This window comes from Petaurus breviceps, unplaced genomic scaffold (assembly GCF_028583685.1).
Source record: "Petaurus breviceps papuanus isolate PSGF00001 unplaced genomic scaffold, PetGlider_PUasm1.0 90865, whole genome shotgun sequence".
In the NCBI taxonomy this organism is placed as follows: Eukaryota; Metazoa; Chordata; class Mammalia; order Diprotodontia; family Petauridae; genus Petaurus; species Petaurus breviceps.
Window position 1 is genome coordinate 12,773,715 of NW_027187367.1, and position 18,333 is coordinate 12,792,047.

Sequence of the window (18,333 nt, forward strand, 5' to 3'; positions counted from 1 at the left end):
CCTTCCCTCCTCCCCCCCCCACTCCCAGTGAAATTTAGTTCCTTCCTGAGTGGGTTATTTGCCCTGAAACTATTGCTTTTCTGTCTGTTCAGATTCATGACCTTAATCAAAAACTTCCTTTATCGGTATCTGTTTAAATTGCTTTAATGAGATGCTATTTGTCTGAGGTGCAGGAGAAATGGAGTCTTTGAGCAGGAATGACTGTATTCCTTGGTGATTGTAAGCTAGGATATGATGTCTATTAAAATCCATAATTTGCTTCTTTCTATCTGTGTGTTGTTCACCTTGGTGATTAATAGTAGGAGGAGTTGCCCTTTTTTTTGAGTTGTCACAGTAATTTTTGTTCCTGGGATTTCTGCCATCTTGCTCTGCTGCTCTCTGAATTGGTAGATCTCTGCCTCTACTTTAAAGTGAGCTTGTCTCTTTCTCCATAAAGCCCTAAGAGTTAATGGTTTTTTCCAAGTAGAGAAGAAATGATCTTAAGTGAAAATCCTAAATAATTTTTAAAACTGTCTGATAAGTTAAAAGAGGTGAGTTTCTGGAGAGGAGTTTGCCAGCCAGCTCTGGCAAGTTTTTAACAAAATTAATGATTTTAATAGACTAACCTTACTTATCACTCCTGTTAATTTATATTCTTATTACAGAATTGTCTATTTAAAGTGTTTGCTTGGGGCGGCTAAGTGGTGTAGTGAGTCAAGCGCGGGCCCCAGAGTCAAGAGGACCCGAATTCGGTTCTGGCCTCAGACACTTAACACCCACACACACAAAAAAAACTAGCCATGTAACCTTGGGCAAGTTACTTAAACCCAATTGCCCTCCAAAAGGCAAAAAAAAAATAAGTGTTTGCTTAATTCTTATCAAATCTAGTGACCTAGACCTGATCTTAGGTTTTGGCTATAGCCACAACACTTTTCTTCTTTTCCTTCAGTTCCTCTGATTTGCAAATGCTTATTTTGCCTATTGTGCTAATTCCTGCCTAGCCCTAAGGAACTCTAGAACATCCACCTGTCTTGCTTGGATTGGCAATATCCTGCTTTGAGTTAGTTTTCTTTATTTGTTGTAGCACTTTGATCAAGTCATTTTTCCAAAGCAGCGTTTGGTAGGCAGGCACTATAATTTTTGGTGTCTGGTTGGCTTTGTTGGACATTGCGTTCTTCTTGCCAGGGGTAAATGGTGATGACTTCTTTGTCTGGTGTTGTTGTGGTGCTGTTTTAGGTCCCTAACAGATTGGTGATGCTGCTCTTAATAGTTAAGCTTCATTCTTGAAAGGCAGACAGTCTGTCAGGGCTTTCTGTAAGTGTGGAAGTCCATCTTTGGTCTTGTTCTCCAAATCTTACTTAAAAAACTGGTAAAGATATAGCCTGCTTTTGATATAGGGTGGAGATGGAAGAAGAGGGAGACTGGCTGCATTCACTGTCATAAAGGGGTTGTGTACTATCCAGCGTGTTCAGCACCATCAACCAAAACCTTCAAATGAGTGGGTAAAGGCGGCAAGAAATGTATATTGGTGTTTACTAGACCTTATTTACCTATTGAGTAAAGTACACAAGTATTTATTAAACAGCTCTTGTGTTTGGTACTCTTAGGACACTAAATAGAAAATAAAGCTTGTCCTTATAGAATGTTTGTTTTATTGGGCAATTGAGGTCTGCATGAAGTGCATGGTGTGGTGGAAAGAACATTGGTATTAGGAGTCAGAGAAGCTTGGCTTAAATCCTGTCTCTGCCATTTACTGACTGAGTGAACTTAGCCAAATCACTTAAACTCTCTGGACTTCAGTTCTCTCATCTGTAGAATGGTGGGGATGATGTTAACTTTTTGGTAATGGCCATTTTGGCAAGCTGATGAAGCCTATAGACCCTTTTTTAAAATGATGTTTTTGATTGCACATAAAATGGGGCTATAAAGGAAACTATGACACTGAACTATAGGCACCTTCTTTGGCGTAAGACGCGCTGAGTTCTGGGGACGTAAATAAAAGCACAAGATGGCTCTGCTGCCAAGCTCCCAGTCTGACGGGGCGACAGCGTGAAAGCAGACAAGACGGACGTGGGATAAAGTGGGTGAAGATGAACTGATGTAAGAGTGAAGGCATTGAGATTAAGAGGACTGAAAAAGATCTTGCAGAAGGTGAGGCTTCAACTGAGATTTGAAAGAAGCCCGGGATGGTAGGAATTAGAGAGGAGGAGGGAGAGCATTTGAGGCCTGGGGAACATCTCATGAAAATACTTGGAGTCAGGAAATAAAGTGTTTTGTTAATGAGGAATAGCCAGGGGGCCAGTTTCACTGGATTTTAGAGTACATAAGAGAAGTTAGGTGTAAGAAGACTGGAAGGATAGGAAGGGGCCAAGTCATGAAGAGCTTTATTTTACTTATTTAATTTTATTTTATTTAGAATATTTTATATTTATCCTGCAAGCAGTAGGGACCCCCTGGAATTTATTGAATTAGAGGAGATAACATAGTCATACCTGTGCTTTAGGAAGATCAATTTAAAAAAATTATTTAGTATTTTATTTTCCTCAGTTACACGTAAGAACAATTTTTAACATTCATTTTTTTTTCTTTTTGGAGGGCACTTGGGGTTAAGTGACTTGCCTAAGGTCACATGGCTAGTTTGTGTGTTAAGTGTCTGAGGCTGGATCTGAACCCAGGTCCTCCTGGCTCCAGGGCTCTATTTACTGTGCTAGCTAGTCGCCCCTTAAAATTTATTTTTAAAACTTTGAGTTCCAAATTCTCTCCCTTCCTTTCTCCTCCCCACACTCCCAGAAGGCAAGTAGTTCGATATAGGTTATACATGTGTAGTTGTACAAAACATTTCTATATTAATCATGTAAAAGAAAACAGGCCAAAAAAAAATCTTCAAGAAAAATAAAGTAAAAAAAAGTATGCTTCAATCTGTATTCCATCAATTCTTTCTCTGGGGATAGATAGCATTTTTCATCATAAGTCCTTCAGAGTTGTCTTGGAGTATTGTATTGCTGAGAATAGTGAAGTCGTTTGCAGCTTATCATTTCACAATATTGCTGTTATTTTGTACACAGTACATTTCACTTTGCATCAGCTCATGTAAATCCAGGGTTTTTTCTTTTCTTTTTTTAAAATTGTATGTTTATTTCTAGTTTGCAATACCCATCTCCACAAGATTTTGAGCCGCACATCTTCTCCCTGTCCTTCTCCTACCCACCACCCCAGAACAGCGATCCCACCAAACACCCCTTCCCCCAATCTGCCCCTTCCCACATCCTTTCCCCTTCCACCTCCAACCCTCCAGTAGGGCAAGATGGATCTCCACACCCCAGTGCCTGCACATCCTACCTCCCAGTGCATGTAAAAAAACTATCTATCTATCTATCTATCTATCTATCTATCTATCTATCTATCTATCTATCTATCTATCTATCTGTCTGTCTATCTGTCTATATATAGATAGATAGATAGATAGATTTTTTTTTAAACATTTGATTTTAAAACTTGGAATTCCAGATTCATTCCCTTCTTCTCTTGTCACCCACCCTAATTGGGAAAATAAGTAATTCAATATAGGTTGTACATGTGTAGTTACGCAAAACATTTCCGTAGTAGATATATTGTGAAAGACTGACTATATTTCCCTCCATCCTATCTTGCCCCCCACTTGTTCTATTTTCTACTTTGACCCTGTCCCTTTTCAAAAGTGTGTGCTTCTAACTATCCTCCCCACCAATCTGCCCTCCCTTCTATCATACCCCCTCTTATCCCCTTCCCCCCTACTTTCCTGTAGGGTAAGATACCCAATTTAGTGTGTATGTTATTCCCTCCTTAAGCCAAATTCAGTGAGAGTAAGGTTGACCCATTCCCTTTTGCCTTCCTGTTCTTCCCCTCCATTGTAAGTTTTTTCTTGCTTCTTTTATATGAGATAATTTACCCTATTCTGTCTCTCCCTATCTCCTCTCATTATATTCCTCTCTTACCTCTTAATTTTATTTTTAAAATATCATCCCTTCCTATTCAATTGATCCTGTGCCCTCTGTCTATATATACCTGTACACATATATACATGGACTCACATATATATTCATATGCACATATACCCTCCTATATAGACATATATATGTATGTATATATTATTACATTTATATTCCCTTCAACTATCCTCATACTGAGAAAAGTTTCATAAGTTACAAGTTTTTCCATGTAGGAATGTAAATAGTTCAACTCTGATAAGTTCGTTATGATTTCTTTTCCTTGTTTGTCTTCTCATGCTTCTCTTACTTCTTGTATTTGAATGTCAAATTTTCTATTTAACTCTAGTTTTTTCATCAAGAATGCTTGAAAGTCCTCTATTCCATTGAATGACCATATTTTCACCTGAAACATTATACTCCGTTTTGCTGGGTAGGTGATTCTTGGTTTTAATCTTAGTTCCTTTGACCTCTGGAATGTCATATTCCAAGCCCTTCGATCCCTTAATGTAAAAGCTTCTAGATCTTGTGTTATATTGATTGTGTTTCCTCAATATTCAAATTGTTTCTTCTTGGCTGCTTGTAATATTTTCTCCTTGATTTGGGAACTCCGGAACCTGGCTATAATATTCCTGGGAGTTTTCTTTTTGGTATCTTTTTCAAGAGGTGATCAGTGAATTCTTTCCATTTCTATTTTGCCCTCTGGTTCTAAAATATCTGGGCAATTTTCCTTGAGAATTTCTTGAAGGGTGATTTCTAGGTTCTTTTTTTCATTGTGGCTTTCAGGTAGTTCAATAATTTTTAAATTATCTCTCCTGGATCTATTTTCCAGGTCTGTGGTTTTTCCAGTGTGATATTTCACATTGCCTTCTATTTTTTATTTGTTTGGATATGTTTAATAGTATCTTGATTTCTCATAAAGTCATTAGCTTCCATTTGCTCCAGTCTAATTCTGAAGGAATTATTCTCTTCAGTCAGCTTTTGAAATTCTTTTTCTATCTAGCAAATTTGGCTTTTTAAGGCATTCTTCTCCTCATTGGCTTTTTGGGCCTCTTTTGCCATTTGAGTTAGTCTATTTTTTAAGGTGTTATTTTCTTCAGTCAGGTTGTTGACTCTTTTTTCATGATTTTCTTGCATCATTCTCATTTCTCTTCCCAATTTTTCCTCAACTTCTCTTATTTGATTTTCAAAATCCTTCTTGAGCTCCTCCATGGCCTGTAAGCAGTTCATATTTTTCTTGGAAGCTTTTGGTGCAGGAGTTCTGACTTCATTGTCTTCCTCCCTTTCCATGCTTTGATCCTTTTTGTCCCCCCAAAACAAATCTAAGGTTTGACTGCTGTACTTGCTTTGCTTCCTTTGCTTGCTCATGTTGCCACTCAATTGCTTGACTTTTGAGCTTTTTGCCGCAGTAGAACTCTGCCTCCAGAGAAGAGAACTTTGTCCCAAATTGCGGGGGTTTCCTCAGCTGCCAGAGCTATTAGTTGGGTGTCCTCTCTGAAGCCTCCACAGGCTGGTCACCCACCCCAGCACCTCCACCCAAGACAGTGATCCAGATCCAAGCAGGTTAAAGTAAGAGTGATTACCCCTCAGAATGGTCTCTTGGTTTCCCCTACGATTAGGCCAGGAGCTCTGAAGCTGCCATGCAGCTGCAGCCAAACGGCTGTAGCACCTCCGCTGCTTCTCACCTTCTTGCCCCAGGGGCAGAGGCCAGACCGGGTTCTTGGTCCCCCTGTTCTCACAAAGTCCACGCTGACCTCTTACTATGTCTTTGGAATTTATGGATTGATAATAATGGAAACCACCACAGCTGCTGGTAATCCACTCTCCCAAAGTCTGCTCTAGCCACTGCTGGTTGGGGCTGCCCTGAGGCTAAAACCGCAGACTCATATGGGACTGGGCTTGGCTTCCAGAGTGCTGCAATGTACCCTTCCTGCCAGCGTGCTGGGCTGCCTTCAGCAGGAGATTTGTTTCTCTCTGTCACTTTGTGGGTTCTGTAACTCTAAAGTTTAAGAGTCATATTTTATAGGTATTTGAGGTGGTTATGGGGGGAGCTCACAGAGTTTTCCTGCTTCTATGCTGCCATCTTGGCTCTGTTCCCCAAGTCCAGGTTTTTCTGAGTGCATCCTGCTCTTCATTTCTTATAGCACAATAGTATTCCATCATAATCACATACCCTAACTTGTTCAGTCATTCCCCAATTAATAATAAGATCAGTTTGACAGTTGAGTGAAGGATGTATTGGAGTGGAGAGAGACTTTGAGGCAGGGAGCCCAACCGGCAGGCTGTTGGAATAGTTCAGGTATGAGGTGATGAGGGCTTGTTACCAGGATGGTAGTGGTGTCAGAGGAGGAGGAGGAATATATTAGAGTTGTTATGATGGTAGAAATAGCAAGACTTGACCACTTGATTAGATATGAGGAGTGAGAGAGGGTGAAGAGTTAAAGTTGAGGATGACAGCTAGATTTTGAGCCTGTGTGACTGGGAGGATGGTAGTACCCTTAACAGTAATAGAGAAGTTAGGATGAGGGGAATGTTAGGGAAGAAAGACAGCAAACTAAATTTTGACAGGTTGCATTTAAGATGTCTATGGGAAGTCCAATTCTAGACGTCTAGAACAGGTGCAGATGTAAAGCTGGAGACAGGACTAGACAGGTAGATCTGAGAGTCATCTGCGTAGAAATAATTGAAACTCTAGGAGTTGATGAGATCACTAAGTGAAATAATGTAGAGAGAGAAGAGGGTCCAGAACAGAGCTGTGGGGTAGTGCCGCTGTTACTGGGTGTGATATGGATCACAAAGGAAAAGGTCCAACAAGGATCCAACAAAGGAGACAGGAATCATCAGTAGGAGAAGCAGGAGAGAGCGGCATCACACAAACCTAGAGAGAAGAGTGTATCAAGAAGAGGGTGATTGAAGAAGCTGCAAAGAGAGGTCCCAAAGTATGAGGATTGAGAATAGGCCATTAGATTTGGCAATTAAGAGATCATTAATAACTTTGGAGAGAGTAGGTTCAATTGGATGATAGGTTGGAAGTCAGACTGTAGGGAGTTAAGAGAGTGGGAGGAGAGGAAGTACCGTTAGGTACTTTTTGTAGATGCTACAGAGAGGTAAAAAAAGAAGAGTACTATGAAAAGCTCTTTCACTGGATTTTTAATCGAGATGATAATAATACCTAACATTTTTAAGTTTGCAAAGCGCTTTATGAATGTTTTTGGTAACTCTGGAGAGGACAGTTTCCGTTCAGAGATGAGTACTGTGTTTAGAGTGAGGTGACTTGAGTTCCAATACTAACTCTGCCACTTTAATAACTCTGTGACCTCAGACAAGTCATTTCACCTCCCTCTCTCTCTCAGTTTCTTCTTCAGTAAAATAAGGGAATTGGACTTAGATGACCTGAGGCCCCTTCCAACTCTACAATCCTCTGAGGAGGGAAACTAGGTGGCAAAGGGATGAGAAGTGACTGAGGGGAGAAGTGGAGATAAGGAATATAGACAACTTTTTTTAGGAGTTTGACTGAAAAATGGATAGAGAATATAGGATGATAGATTGAGGAGGTGGTTGGGTCAAATTAAGTTTTTTTTTTTTTAAGTTGGGGGACACTAGCCATTTTCTAGGCAGAAGAAGAGCCAGTAGAGTGAGAGAAATTGAAGATTTAAGGGGAGATGATGGAATAGACAGGCTGGAGATGGGAGGGGACTGGCCCAAGGGTAAAAGTAGAGGGGTTGGTCTTGACTTGGAAAAGGGCCACTTCTTCATCAGATACTGGAGTCAAGAAGGAGAAAATAGGGGATGAAATTTGTTGACTGAGTAGTTATTGTCATTGTCTTTCTGGTCTACTTTCCTAGCTTGTCCCCAGAGATACTCCATGTACAGTGAAGATTGATGCCATTCACTAGGATTCAAGCTTTCAGTTCTTATCTTCTAGCCCTTTGAGTCTTAAGACCCTAGATATTATAAAGGGAAGTGTTTCAAAGAGGCAGTTTAATTTAAATGATTTTGTTCACCTTTCTGCAGTGTTTCTAGCAAAGAGTGTCATAGTGCTTCTCCTTGGTACCTAGTGAAACAAAAGAGAAACCACACATATGGATACGTATACATTGCCAAAGTTACGAATGTTCCATGTATGTAGTGGGGTGGGGAGACCTGCTTGTAGGAATAGTGGTTACCCTGTGTTTTCCTTTCCTTCTACTTTCCTTGCTTTTCTTCTGCCTCTTAGGTCACTGATAAATGCTTGTTGATTGATTCTGTCCTCTGCACCTCACCCCCAAGTTGATTTAGTTTGTGGTGCCACCTGGTGGTCAATGCAAGAAATTTGTTGACCAAATACCTTCCTTTAACTGCGCCTGTATTTTCTTTGAAGGGAATCTTGTATACATACATATTGTGTTTTCTATCCTTTCCCTCTATACACAGTTTTATGATTTAAACTCTACTTATTCCATCTCAGATAATTTCTTTTTTTTAGTTATCTATTTTTATTTTTACTTTTTAAATTAACCAATCTATTTACTGTCCCCGTATTTTACCCCACTGAAAAAGAAATAAAAACAATTTCCTTCATTGGTCAGATTAAAAAAATTATTTGTCTCATTCTGCACCCTGAGTCTATCACTTCTATGCCAATAGGTGATTCTCTGAAATTATGAATGATTACTGTGTTGATCATAGTTCTTTTACAGCTTTCAAAGTTGTCTTAATAATGTTATTGTTATTGTATAAATTGTACTTAGTTCTGATCATCTTCATCAGTTTATAAAAGTCTTCAAAATGTTTTTATAGTATTGATGTTTTAGTATAAATTCTTCTGATTTTGCTCATTTCACTGTTTCCATTTGTATGTTTTTCTGCATCGCTTTGAAATCATCTATTTCCTCATTTCTTATAGCACAATAGTATTCCATCTTATTTATGTGCCATAAATTTGTTCAGCCATTCCCAAATAAATGGGCATCTCCTTATTTTCTAATTTTTTTGCCTTCACATAAAGAACTATTCTAAATATTTTTGTACATATAGGACTTTATCCTCTTTCTTTGATCTCTTTGGTATGTGTATAGCTGAGTTAAAAGGCATGCACTGGGGGCGGCTAGGTGGTGCAGTGAATAGAGCACCGGCCCTGGAGTCAGGAGGACCTGAGTTCAAATCCAGCCTCAGACACTTAACACAAAAACTAGCTGTGTGACCTTGGGCAAGTCACTTAACTCCAATTGCCCTCCAAAAAGCCAAAAAAAAAAAAAGGCATGCACTGGTTAGTAAATTTGTGTATAATTCCAGATTACTTTCCAGATGGATGTACCCATTCACAGGTCCATCAGTTTCTTTTTCACACATATACACAGTCCCTTTAATTCCTTTTTTTTCCTCTTTCCCTTTCCTTGGGAAAATATTTCATTACCTCCCAACCCCTTTTCTTTCATTTATGAACCAACAAAATTCTTTACATATGGCCTATAAGTTATAAAAGCAGGGGCGGCCAGGTGGCTCAGCGAGTAAGAGCACCAGCTCCAGTGTTGGTTCAAATCTGGGCTCAGATACTTAGCACCACACCCAGAAATAACTGGCTGTGTAACCTTGAGCAAGTTACTTAGCCCTGATTGCTTTAAAAAAAAAAAGTTATAAAAGCAGTGATATACCTTTCCAGTTATAGGCAGTTAAAGGAAAGGAAAATGTTATGTTTTAAAGTGAAGTTGGACATAATAAGCAGCATTGTCATTCTCTAAAACCCATGGTAATTCCAAGAAGTTCTTTTTAGGACCTTTAACACCTATTCTAATTATACCTATTTTTTCTTCAGCGTATTTGACATATGAAAAGCTGTTTCTTTTAAAATTGAATTTCTTTCTGTTTTAATTACTTTATAGGGTTAGGAGAACTAGTACTGTGCACTTGCACATTGTCTAAGAGTGATGGGAGGAGCATTGCAGTAGTTGTAGCAGCAAGCACCCCAAGCGCGTCCTCAGGGTTTGCAGCTACCACAGGTTCTTGGATCTGCTTTGTTAAAGGAAAGCAACTCAAAATGGGTTAACAAGCTTACTTTAATCAGACATATATCGTTTACCTTGTTCAGGAGAAAAGGTCAGCACCCTGAACCTCAAAGTATACAGGCATAATTATCAAGACAGAAACATCAAGTAGACAGATTTCCAAACTGTCCAACCATTACATCCATACCCAGCCAACATCTGGGTTTCCATATTCTGGGTTTTTCAAAGCCGGGGGACTCTCAACAACGGCTTCCCAGAATTCAGATCAAATCACAGAACACCTCTCAAAGTGAGTCCCAAAAACAAAGCTACACATCAGGGCTTATATAGCCTTCTCCTGGCTCAGAGAATGTAACAACCTTATTGACTCACTGGCCAATCAAGAAGTATCTACTGAAAAACAAGCCTCCCCCACCCCAGGCTTCAGGTGCACATTAGCCTAGGGGCAGGGAAGATCTTTAAAATTTACATTCTTATTACAGTAGTGGGGGAGGGAGGGTCCCGGAGGGAAGCCCTGCCTGGTGGAATGATGCCTTCCCTTCACATCATTCTGTGAGACACTGAGGGGAGGCAACAGGTTTTAAAAAAAAAGGACCACATTTGTCCTTTCCTGCTGTGAATTGTAGACCTAGTGGGAAATGTAAAAGGTAAGCAATAGGAAATATTTCCCTGCTTTACCATTCCTCACTGGGGTATTGTGACTTGTTACAACCCAGTTAGCCCCTTTTTTTTTCTTGTAGTTATTAAACATTTAAAAAAAATTTCCCCAACCACCTCCTCTACCCTTCCTCCTACTCTCCACCCAGGGAGTGGAGGGGGGAGGGAAACAAAACTCTTATAATAAATATACATAGTTAAGCAAAGCAGATTTCCATGTTAACTATGTCCAGAAATGTGTGTCTCATTATATCATTGGATCTCTGGAACCATAATTGATCATTGTATTGATCACATTTCTTAAGTCTTTCAAAACTGTTCGTTTAAAATTTTTTTGTTATGAATTGTTTTTCTCCTCACTTTGGATTATATCATCCCAGTCTTCCCAGGTTTTCTTTTTCACCCATTTCTTTTAGTACAATATCATTTCATTACATTCATCTGTTATAATTTGTTCAACTGTTCTCCAGTCATTGGCTATCCCCTTAGTTTCCAGTTCTTTGTTACTATAATAAAACTTGCTATAAATATTTTTGCATATGTAGGACCTTTTCCTCTTAATTTGCTTTCTTTGGAATATAGGCCTAGTACTGCTATCAAAGAGGATATGCATAGTTTAGAGACTTTTTGGGTATAGTTTCAAATTGCTTTCTTAGAATAGTTGGGCCAGTTCACAGTTCCAGCAGTACATCAGTGTGCGTATTTTCCTGAAGCCCTCCAGTTTTCCTATTTTGTCAGCTTTACTAATCTATCTGATGGATATGAGGTGGAACCTCAGAGTTCCTTTATTTTCGTTGCTCTAATTATTAGTGATTAGGAGTATTTTTTCCATTTTTCCATTTCAGTAGCTCTAGATAGCTTAGATTTCTTCACTTGAGAAGTTCTTGTTGGTATCCTTTGACCGTTTATCAATTAGGAATGACTCTTAGTTTTATAAATTTGAATTATTTCCTTATATATCTTGGAAATGAAAAATTTGTGAGTGTTTCTGCAAAGATTTTTTTCCTTATTAACTTTCTCTTCTAATATTAGCTGAGTTGTATTTGTGTAAAGCTTTTAAAATTTTATATAAAATGATCTACTTTATCTTATGTGATCTTACTGTCTTTTGTTTGGTCATGTATTCTTCCTCAGCATAGCTCTGAAAAGTAATTTGCTTGCTTCTCTGATTTATGATATGAGTTTTATATCTAAACCATGATGGATTGCTTTCTACTTTTCTCAGAAGTTTTTGCCAAATACTGAGTCCTTACCCCAGTAACTGGGGTTTATAAGAAACAAACAAACAACTCAATACATCTTAAGAAATATCTTGGTAACAGGTAGTAGGAGAAAAAAATACAGTAGGAGAGATGACCTGGGTTCTAGTCTTTCTTTCTCTTCTTCCCATTACTCTTTTGTCTCTTAATCTCTGTATGATCTTTGACAAGAAGTTAACCTTTCTGATCTTCTGTTCCTCTGTCAGAAGACAGGATCAAATAAACTGTTTGGGTCCTTTTCAGATCTCTGATTCTGGTAGTAGTTCTTAAATATTTGTTCAACAAATGAAGGAAATCCTGACCTGTCATAAGTTTTCTAAATAGCTTTTTTTTTCTTTTTCAGAGTCTTCCACAAGTCTCAGTGGATCTGACAGTGAGAATGAGGAGAAAAGACCTTTGTCTAGCTCCTTCAGCAATGACTTCAAAGCTGACTCCCTTGTGGAGGGGACCTCCTCCCGTTATTCCATGTACAACAGTGTTTCCCAAAAGATGATGGTATGTTAGAGTGAATATTTTGAAAAGTTTTCCATGGAATGAGAGAAGAGAAATTTACATTGGAGGGTGGAGAAAATTTTTCTAGATAAAGATTCTGGGGAGGATATGGCTGTTTTTCCAAACTTAATGAGACATCACACTAGCACATGTTAGAGATGAGTGCTGGGGACAGTTGAAGCAAGTGAATTTCTCTTGGTTTGGACAGAGGAAGACCCTTTTCTGGTCTCAGGAGACTTTCAGCTATATTCAGTTTTCTCTTCAGATGCACACACTCACACACAGGTATCCTGCTGTTGTCATTAAAGTGCATTCTCAGGTATATTACTTATAAATGAAGAGAAATTGTAATCAGACTCCCTCACTAAAGTCTAATTTAGTAAGATGACTGCTTTTCCAGAGGTTCTCAGCCACTTCTGGAGTCTATGATGAATGGAGACTATTTCTTTCTCCTTCCCAGTCAAAGTTGATAAGGATCTTTTCAGTGGAAAGACTTTCTTCTTCTTGGAAGGACTCTTTACTTTTATCATCTACATAAAATTGATGTTATGGCAAGAAGGAAGTTAAGCATGAAAATCTAGTTTTCTGCAAATTTCAACCTATTTGACTCTGCATGGGGGAGGGAAACTCATCTTACTTGCCAGTTAGAACCAGATGGAAGTAGCAAGCTACTTTTAAAAACCTTATTTCTCAGATCTCTCTTGTGTTTGTATAGTAATGGAAATAGCTGCTTCTGAAGTCATAGGCAGAATACAAATTTCTGGCCTTCAGTACTGGATGTGGAGAAATGGGAAGTTTTGGGTTTGTGACTCAGGATAACACAGGAAAAGTTAACTCCCTTAAACTTAGAGAACGAGTTTGTGGCTGTAATGGGAACTTGATCAAGAGACCATGTTACTTCTTCCATGTGTGTCAATGATGTTATGTCTTCTAGATGGAGGCCCATGTAAAAGGATGAATCTCTGGTAGAAATTATAGCTTCTGGAAATCTTCTTTGTGTCTCATTAGGTAGATGTATGCAACATTTGGGGAGTAGTTCCCCTTCCTTCAGGGTGTATAGCTAATGAATCCCTCCAGGATTTAGTTTAATCTTTGTGAACAATTGTTCCTTCATTACAGCTTCTCCATACCAGGCCTCTATCGTGCTTTTCAGACCTCAGTTTTACATGGTGAAAGATTGAGGTTAATTATATGATTAAGCAACTTACAGCACTCCTTGTTGCCCTTGCCTCACAGGGTTGTTCTTCTGAACCAGAGTGATGTAAGAGTTTACTCCTTGAAGCAGTTTCATTTTAAATTATACTCCCTTTATCACTTCTATGCTCTGGATCTACTTTTCACTTAATCAGGGGAATTAGCTAGAAGGGCAGTCCTATGAACCTCCAGTGAGATTCATTAAATGTTCCTGGTGCTTTAATTACAGCTTTGTGGTCCTCTCTCATTTATTCGACTACCAGTTGGCCTGGATATACACTCAACTGAACACAGTTACCATCACTAATTATCACTAATGATGCTCCATTATTTCTCTCTCTTTTTCAGGCAAAGATGGGCTTCCGAGAAGGTGAAGGTCTGGGCAAACACAGCCAAGGTCGGAAAGACATTGTTGAGGCCTCTAATCAGAAAGGGCGAAGAGGCTTAGGGCTGACATTAAAGGGTTTTGACCAGGAACTTGATGTGGACTGGAGAGATGAGCCAGAGGTAACTAAAATCAAATTTTGTCTATTTTTGGGCACTGCATTTTAGTTGGGATGTCAACACATTGATGTGTGCACAGAGCAAGGGGACTCAGGTAGTATGATGGTTCTGGAAACCATTTCGTCTGAGGAATATTTGAAAGAGCTGGGATTATTTGGTTTGGAGAAGAAGACTAAGGGGATGCATGAAAATTGTCTTAAAATATTTTAAGGCCTTTCATGTGGAAAGAGGAATAGGCTTATTCTCTGTTTCTTGGAAGGGAAAAAAAACCTGGGACCATTGTTGGTAGAGGTTGCAGGGAAGCAGCTTTTAGTTCAGTGTAAGAAAAAGTCTCATAGTGATTCAAGCTTCAGGAGAGTGCAGTGAGCTGTTACATGAGATAAATGAGCTTTCTGTCACTGAAAGTGTTAAAGCAGAGTCTGAATGATCTTAGATTAGGGGGATTATAGATGGAATGCTATATTGGTGCTGAGATGGTCTAGATGACCTCATAGGTGCCTTTTTAACTTTGAAGATTTTATGGTATCTTGATTCCAAATTGCCATTTGTTTATCAGTTAGTCCCATGTGATATTTACAGTGTGTTTATTCTTTTTGTCACAATTTAGACTCCAGTTTGTTTTAGCTCTGATAACAACAAAAAATACACCTCTTTTATTGTACTTGTGATATTAGTTGATATTTTATGTTTGTTCCTGATGCTCTGGTGCAAAGAGGAGAAAGATCCAGTGAGCATAGGAAATGATAAAAGCCTAATAAAGTTTCATTGTAAGACACTGAAAAGCTGAGAGCTAATGAATTCTGGTGGTGGTCCTGCTGAGTTGCCTTGTGGCTGCTGGGGAAAAGACCAGCCTGTGACAATGAGGGTTTGGGTAAATATTTGTAATTGATTGTTACATGTAGCCTTTCTCCCCAGAAGTGCAGAATACTTTCCTTGGCCTCATTTGTATGGAAATATACAAAGACTCTGGGTATCCTTGGTAAAACTGAATTAGAACTGACTATTTAATCTCAAGTCTGCTAAAGCAAGCCTCCTCTAATTGTGTTCTTAATGATTGGAAGGAATAGAACATTTGGTTGTGCCTATTCTAAACTTTCAAGTTGCCATAACATAAATTAGTTTTTCTCCTTAGACAAATTGCCTAAAACTGGCTTGCTTTACAGTCTGATATCCACATGGTATCCCCTAGAATCAGAGGCAAGAGTAGGTGGTTGTGTTTATCTAAAGTCATAGTAGGGGACCTGGAAGCCTGCCATTTGTGCTTGGTAACCTTCAATGATTCTCAGTGATTGGGTGCCTAGTGTGCGTACCGCCCTGTAGCCAGCCTTCATCAAGCAGTCATATCTGCTTTGTAATTTCATTTTAGAACTTTCATAAAGTACGTGTGATAGTAATGGCAATTAAAGATTCCCCTGTATTGGCTTGGTTTTCAAACTTACTATCACAGTATGATATTACTTTTTAATTTAAAATTTTATTTTTATTAATGTCTTTTGTTTTTAAATTTGTTTTAAATTTCCAAATATATCCCTTCCTCATCTTCTTCAGGGAGCCATATTTCAGAAGAACAATTTTTAAAAGATAGAGGGGGAAAGAGCAGTTAACCAAATGAGTCAACATAAGATATGGGTATTACTTTTAATGTAACTTGTAAGGGCAGTTACAGAGTTGTATATGACCCCATGACTCAGAGGTCATATCTAGCCTCATTTTGTGCATTGGAATTTGACCCCTCTCTATTAAGAGGACAGAGTTTAGGTTTTGCCATTAGCATTATAGAGTTAAAGTTGGCAAAGTGCTGATTTTTAACTGATATGTCTCCAAATGACTGGAAGTAAAACTTCATTTAGTTGACTTCAGGTCACATTGTGAATAATGCTTTAGAAAAAGGTCAAAAGATAGAGCTACTTCATATCTATGATCTTTCCTGATTTCTGGTTGAGGAACTATTAAGGTTTGGAAGGCAGTTCCAAGGCCCAAGAGGTTAGCTTAGAGCTAGAAGTTTTTTTCAAAGGTTGGAATTTAAACAACATACTGGTTCCCAGCTTTGATCTATGTTCATTCATTATTTACTTGCTTAATGGCATGATAGAATTGCAAGAAGACCTGGGTTTGAATCCTGATACTTACGTTATCTTGGGCATGTCACTTTATTTTTCTTGGGGCTTCAGGTTCTTCATCTATAAAGTGAGAGAATTGAAAAGCTGTTAAAAGTTGCTTCCAACTCTAAGACCCTATCATTCTATTAACTTATTCCACATTCCCTTTTCCCCCTTTCCTGTGCTAGAACCTTTTGCTTTTGGTTTGATTTAGAACACTAGAGAGACTGGAGCCAGGATTCCACCAAGGATTCCTTTGCAAGATCTCCAGTCTCACCCACCTATTTTTGCTCTGTTTGTAGCCAAGTGTCTGTGAACAGGTGTCATGGTTCCCAGAATGCACCACTGAAATTCCCGATACCCAGGAGATGCGTGAGTGGATGACTGTGGGAAAGGTAAGGTTGTATACAAAGAACACTCTTCATTTTTGACACTAGTCTTCTAAATTTTCTCCATCCCAGCTGTATTTTATACAGCAGTGCAGTTTAGACAGGTTTATGAAAGGAAGTAGCTTAACTGTATTGTCAAGAACCAAATCCCTTAGAAGGTTAGCTTTTATTTGCCTGGGAGGCCTGGCATAGTTTTCCTTGTATCAGTTAACATATTGGTCAGCACAGAATACCTAGTTTCTCTCTTTAGTGCTGCTTTTCTCAGTTATCATCTGATGGAATGTATCAAACATACATGTATGTTTTATACTGTGCTGAGTATCCTTTCTGCCAGATAGTTGAAAAGTTAACAGTCCTTACCCTCAGGCAGCATGTGGGAGAAAGAGGGGCTAGCTAGGGAGGTTGTAAAATCTTCCTCCGAAGAATTTTAAGTATAAAGCAACCAGGTACCTCCTTAAGATAATAACCCTGAAGATGCTAGGAGTTGGACCTTTATAGTCTCTTACAGCCGTGTAAGATAGGATTCGATTAGGATCTCCCCTCCTATTCTTTCTGACTTAGGTTTTAAGAATTATCTTTGGAAGGAACCTTAGAGACCATGTAATCCAGCCCTCTCATTTTTACCCACAAGGAAGCTGAGTTTCAGAGGATTTAAGAGACTTATCTACCTCTTTTCTGTTTCCGTTAGTTTAACACAATGCTTGGCACATGGTAGGCACTTAATAAATGTTTACTGACTGACTGACAAGCTATTTCTGGTATCTTGAATGCAGCCCCTCTTACCTTTAGAATTCTTATTCATTGGTAGCTCATGTGACACCTTTCCTAAGAAAGTTTCCCTGATTCCCTCACTCACCTTATCCTTAGTGTTTTTTCCCTTCTCAAAGTTTCCTAGGATACTTGATTTGCTCTCTTTCTTGATCTCTTTTGTCCTGCCCTGCCTTGTATTAATTATACTTAACTGGTTTTATTTTATTTTAAATGCCTCCCCCATGAGGTGAAAGGTACTCCTTGAACTGTAATTAATGAATATTCGTTGAATTGAATTACCCAAGGTCAAAAAGAATAAGCAGCACCAGTACTCAAATGCAGATCATCTGACTTTCTGTTCTGTGATCTTTCCTGCTTTACTTCTTTATTTTTTTTGCTTTTTGGAGGGCAGTTGGGGTTAAGTGACTTGCCCAAGGCCACACAGCTAGGTTATTTGTGTGTGTGTGTGTATGTTAAGTGTCTGAGGTTAGATTTGAACTCAGGTCCTCCTGACTCCGGGGCCAGTGCTCTATTCACTGTGCCACCTAACTGCCCCCTGCTTTACTTCTTTAAGAGATTATACATTCTTGGGGCGGCCAGGTAGCACAGCAAGTAAGAGCACCGGCTCCAGTGTTGAGAAGACCTGGAGATCGAATCCCGGGCTCGGACACTTAGCACCCACCCAGAAACACCTGGCCGTGTAACCTTATTAAGTTACTTAACCCCAGTTGCTTAGGGGCGGCCAGGCGGCTCAGTGAGTAAGAGCACCGGCTCCAGTGTTGGGACGACCTGGAGATCGAATCCCGGGCTCAGACACTCAGCACCACACCCAGAAATAACTGGCCGTGTAACCTTGAGCAAGTTACTTAACCCCGATTGCTTAAAAAAAAAAAAAAAAGATTATACATTCCTGGAGGGCAAGCAAGGTTCTCCTATCTCTGAAGGAGAGCATTTAAACACTTTTTACATGTACTTGACATGGGCTTGCTTTCTTCTCTTGTACAAATGCAGTGTGTGCTCTGATTATTCTTTTCAACCATTAGGAGGCACTACATATAGAA

General features: G+C 39.1%; 1 protein-coding gene and 1 long non-coding RNA gene across 3 annotated transcripts in view; one reads left to right on the plus strand and one right to left on the minus strand.

Annotated features, from left to right (window-relative positions):
- CMTR1 (cap methyltransferase 1) overlaps positions 1-18,333 on the plus strand; it is a 55,059-nt gene that overhangs the window by 5,517 nt on the left and 31,209 nt on the right. For both annotated transcript variants that reach the window (XM_069073588.1, XM_069073589.1), the window contains exons 3-5: positions 12,188-12,339; positions 13,879-14,037; positions 16,436-16,528. In XM_069073588.1, coding sequence (XP_068929689.1) covers positions 12,188-12,339; positions 13,879-14,037; positions 16,436-16,528 — 404 coding nt within the window. The remainder of the gene's footprint in view (positions 1-12,187; positions 12,340-13,878; positions 14,038-16,435; positions 16,529-18,333) is intronic.
- Positions 1-18,333, minus strand: part of LOC138150153 (uncharacterized) — a 28,183-nt gene that overhangs the window by 2,835 nt on the left and 7,015 nt on the right. The window contains exon 2 of the long non-coding RNA XR_011165529.1: positions 16,165-16,214. This is a non-coding gene — a long non-coding RNA (uncharacterized lncRNA). The remainder of the gene's footprint in view (positions 1-16,164; positions 16,215-18,333) is intronic.